At 36.6% G+C, this 5000-nt stretch overlaps 2 protein-coding genes across 2 annotated transcripts in view; both read left to right on the forward strand.

The window, feature by feature from the left end:
• The window catches only part of creg1 (cellular repressor of E1A-stimulated genes 1), a 3063-nt gene extending 2383 nt beyond the window's left edge, over nucleotides 1-680 (forward strand). The window contains exon 5 of the mRNA XM_043242543.1: nucleotides 149-680. Within this exon, the coding sequence (XP_043098478.1) occupies nucleotides 149-165 (17 nt within the window). The 3' untranslated portion in view covers nucleotides 166-680. The remainder of the gene's footprint in view (nucleotides 1-148) is intronic.
• Nucleotides 681-806: 126 nt separating this feature from the next.
• cd247 (CD247 molecule) overlaps nucleotides 807-5000 on the forward strand; it is a 9432-nt gene continuing 5238 nt past the window's right edge. Inside the window, exon 1 of the mRNA XM_043242553.1 lies at nucleotides 807-1012. Within this exon, the coding sequence (XP_043098488.1) occupies nucleotides 955-1012 (58 nt within the window). The 5' untranslated portion in view covers nucleotides 807-954. The remainder of the gene's footprint in view (nucleotides 1013-5000) is intronic.

Below are 5000 nucleotides of genomic sequence, written 5' to 3' on the forward strand. Positions count from 1 at the left end.
GATTCACTGAAACTTCTCACCAGAAATAAAACACTGAATGTAATGTTCCCATGAGCTCTGAGCGCCGCTGTTATCAGCCAGAAGCAGACGCTGTGCTGAACGTCACGTGTGTGTGTGTGTGTGTGTGTGTGTGTGTGTGTTTCTACAGGAAGTGACACGCTGTAATCCTGGTGAACCGGATCAGAATCACTGATGAAGAGTTTCAGAAGAGACCAGAGTGATGAATGTTTCTCAGGGTGTTACTGTGTGTGTGTGTGTGTGTGTGTGTGTGTGTGAGATGCATTAAGCCCATGTTGTTAATTTCTCCAGAACATTAATGCAGCATGATGTTAATCTAGTTGCCACATTTTTTGTAAGCATTTTTTGTAAAATGCTTCCGAATGATTTTTTGCAGTTTGCACAAGCGCTTTCCTTCGACTGATTCACAGCAAACACACACAGACTGAAATCTGAAGTGAGATTCTGGGTCAGTCTTAGACGTCACCCCTAAACGTTGACCTCTGACCCCGTAGCAGGAAGTGTGAGTCTCACCAGAAGTGTTTTGTAGTCGTAGTCGTGTGTTTTTACGCACCGCTCCAGACGAATCATTTATTCAGAGTGATTATTTTTCTAAAGCTGATGTGTATTTTTAATCATTTTTGACGTGATGCAGTGAAATAAAGAGCAGATTTTTGATTGAATTGTTTGTCTCTCGTTCTGTTAATCACTCAGATCTTCCTCTGAGAATGAGTAGGCCGTGTGTGTGTGTGTGTGTGTGTGTGTGTGTGTGTGCGTCTTCAGTGTTTTAGTAGGTGGGTTGTTTCTGTGTGTACAGGTGGAGCTCGAGGAGCCACTTCCTGTCAGATCTCGAGCTTCTCTGAAGTCACACACACACACACACACACACACACACACACACACACTCGTGCGTCTGGAACCGAGCCCGTCACACGACAGACAGACGGAGGGATAAAGATGGCGTGGAGAGGAGGGTCAGCCGCGGTCATCCTGCTGTCCATCACACCTGTGTCAGGTACGAGCGTGTGTGTGTGTGTGTGTGTGTGTGTGTGTGTGTGTGTGGTGTGTGTGTTTTGAGACGCGTCCGCTGCAGGAGTCGAGGGAAGGCCGCCATCTTTGTCGAGGTTTCTGTGGAGTCGAGTGTTTCCTTCAGTCTAAAGATTGAGGATCTTCTCAGAGAATCAGCTCAGAATCTCTGGTCTTGGAGGCCGGTGCGTGACCTTTGGCCTCTGGAGGTCGTCCGGTGCTGACCGGAGCCGGGCTCCTGGCGTCGTGCTTCGCTCTCAGGCCTCGGCCGGCTGCTTCTTCTCACAGATCCAATATTTCGAGCAATTTGAACTGAATAATTACTCAAATAATTGTTTTAAATCGACGAACGAAATGTAGTTCTAACGCTCAAATTCTAGTTAGCATCGATATGAAAATAACCAGTTATCACGTTTTGTTTTTAATAATAATAATAATAATAATAATAAAAAAGGTGTTTAAAAAGTATCACCTGAATGTGATTCAATCTTTTGTGAATCATAAATGTCTTATATATGTTTGTTCTCGTTCATCTCGTCTCATTCTCTGTTCTCTCGTGCCGCTAACATTTTATGTTTATCTGAAATCAATTTAATAATACAGCAACCGTGCAAAAAAAGTGCATTCAGTTCATTTTAATAATTAATTTTTAAAGAACAATGAAAGTTTTAATCTTTAACATATCTCTACAATATTTAGATTTGATTGTATTTGTTTATAATCTCTAATAATATCACAAAGAATCTGAAGCTGCTTTGAAACAGAAAAGCAGCGTGAAAATAAAAAGGATTTGACGAAATGAAACGTTGATGAACTTCAGTGAAATGAAACCGTTTTGCCGTTTATTAGAAATGCTGAAACATCGTTTCTTCAGACATCACGAGCTCTGAATGGAAATAAACCCCAGAAACCTCGGGTCCTGAGCGCTGAAGTGTTTTTGGGTGGAGAGCTGATCTCAGGTCAGATCAAGTCTTTCTGGACTCACTCTTTCCAGCGACTCGCTCCAGTCTTAGCCTCTTATTACTGAGACACCAACTTTCTGAGCCATTCATCATTTTCCACAAACACAGATGAAAGATGAAACGCTCACAGTTTAGTTTTATCTCACAGAAAGGTTGTGAAATCTGATGTCTTCACAACACAAGAAGATGCGTGTTTAAAAACTCTATCTTTAGTATTTTATATATATATATATAGCGCAGAATCATCAGAGATCAGGTGTGTTTGTAGAAATACACAACAATACACTTTCAGGCAAAATTATACATTTCTCTTTTATTCCAAAAAACATTATAAAGTAAAGATCATGTTCCATGAAGATATGAAGAAATGTCCTGCTGTAAATAAATCAAAACTTCATTTCTGATCAGTAATATGCATCGCTACTGCAATCAAGATGACTTTCTCAATATTTATATATATTTAATAGTTGTATCTCAAAAATATTGTCCGATCCTAACAAACCAGACGTGATTTATAAATCTAAAAAAAAAAAACTGTTTTGTGCAATTAATCTCTAACAATAACAAACTGTTATCATGATTAAAAAAATAACAAAAAATGCAGCTAATGTAATACAATAACGATAAAACATGATTTCATAACACTTTAAATGTTTTTTGCAAATAAGCTCTGATCTAGATATTACACACGCCATCAAATCTCTTTTTTCCACGAATCTTCATTTCAATCATTTTTCAATCATTTTTATTTATATAGCGCTTTTTAACAACACAGGTTGCATTCGTGCCGTCTCGCTCTGAATCGTGTGTTTCAGTGTGCTTCAGTGTGTTTCAGTGAGTTTCAGTGTGTTTCAGTGAGTTCAGACGAGTGTGTTCTTGATCAGATGCTGCTGATGTTGTGGAAAGTCTTGGTTCAGTGGGCGAACGCCGTTCGGTTTACAGTCAGAGTCCCTCTCTAATAGATCGGTGAATCAAGTGACGAAACACGGTGGAAAATACAGGCTGAAAAACATCATTTCAAGGAAGACGCTGCAGAACTCGATCCCTTCAGTGTTTTTATTCTGAGCTCAATTATGTCACACCTGACAGATGCTGTAACCACGCTCCGCTTCACAGAAACATCATTTACTCACATCACAGAGAAAAACAGCAATAATGTCAATATGTTCTCAAATAGAATTTATTTCTGTATTTTCAGCATCATTTCTCCAGTCTTCAGCGTCACATGATCTTCAGAAATCATAATAATATACTGATTTACTGCTCGACGAATATTTATGATTATTATAATGCTGAAAACAGTCGTGCTGCGCAATATTTTTGTGAAAACCGTGATGCGTTTTATTTTTCAGGATTCACAGATGAATAAAGAGTTCAGCATTTATTTGAAATAGAACAGACATTTATAAAATTAGAAAATATTTCTTTTACTTTTGATCAGTTTAATGCATTATTGATTAAATATTAATTTCTTCCAAAAATCTTACCGACTGCAAAGTTTTAAACATTAATGTGAATTTGTTTTAATTAAGAAATACATTTTCAAGACATACCTTTAAATAAATAATCGCGGTATATTTTCTAGTTTTTAAATATATATTACAGCGTTTGAGTTGCTGGTTTGATTTTATTAATAAAATAAAACTCTTTTAAGTTAATCAAACCATCAACAAACCGAACGATGGCTTCATTCAAATCTGTTATTCATCTGCTCATATTTATCTTAATTTATCATTATATTTAATGTGTGTATTATTTGACCATGTAGACGAATCACGATGAGAGTCACGGAAACTTCGAAGCTCTTTTTAAGTAAAAGATTAAAAGAAAAACACATATAATGTTTAGTTTGTCTTGCTTCAAACGGTCTGTTTTTTACCGTTTCTGCTGAATACAGTACTCTAGTAAGTATGGATACTGACTAAAGACACTAAAGTCCAAGTTTCTGACCAAAAACGTACTCGAATGAAAGTAACGAAGAGCCACTTTAAACGACCCTGAAGTGAAATGAAGCGTGTTTTTATCAGACACAAACAGAACAAGACCTCAATTAACACCAAAATATCGGCTGATTATTTGCACCATTTGGTTCTTTTTCTCTGCAGATATTGACATGAATTGAATTAAATATAGATGGACTGACAGTAATATAGAGTTGATTCACTGCAGCGAACGAACAGCGTTTATCTGAGAATTAGAGCGATCAGTTCCCGCTGAAGAGAACGGTGTTATGTTAAATATTAATATTTTACGCTTACGGTGAAAAACCCTAAATCCCAGAATCCTCTGCAGCGCGTCACTTCTGATGGATTTCGTTTTATTTCGCTGCTAGACGAAGGTTTCTGATGTATTTTAGTGTGGTATGTTTCTGTACTTCAGTATCTTCTTCATATAAAACAATCATATATTAGTCTTGTGATCAGCTGAGATATTGACATCATATCTGTAATTTAATGCACTTTTACAGTAAGTCTTTACGTGTCAGTTTTATGATATATTACTAGCGAGCGATGCAGAGGACAGAAGACTCTAGAAGCAGCTCTTTACCACAAAACACACACGTGCTATTTTTATAAATCTATTTCCTTCATGTTTTCTTTGAATTATATTTTTAGCTGTAACTCATTCGATCATAATCATCCCTCCTCAGAGAACAAGCCCTGCAGAAAATACCGTCTTGTTTTCTAGTATAAATATCTAAATATTCTTCATATTCATATTAATTGCATTTACTCGGCAATTAAAACAACTATTAGATGTATCTTCTGAACATATGAATCAAATTTTGTTCGTTTTTTCTTCAAACAAGTAACAAATATCTTCATCACTTTGATAAATGAGAGATAGTGAGCTGATAAACTGTAATAAATCCTGTAGAATACTGTAATATAGTCGTAGAAGACGAAGTACAGTAGAGGATAAAGTCCTCTGTTTATATTAATAGAATTATTATCGAAGCGTTCAGATACTTGACTACGATACGGTTCAAAACTCTACAGTATAGAATTCTTTCTT

The sequence above is a fragment of the Puntigrus tetrazona genome, chromosome 1 (assembly GCF_018831695.1).
Source record: "Puntigrus tetrazona isolate hp1 chromosome 1, ASM1883169v1, whole genome shotgun sequence".
NCBI classification, from domain to species: Eukaryota; Metazoa; Chordata; class Actinopteri; order Cypriniformes; family Cyprinidae; genus Puntigrus; species Puntigrus tetrazona.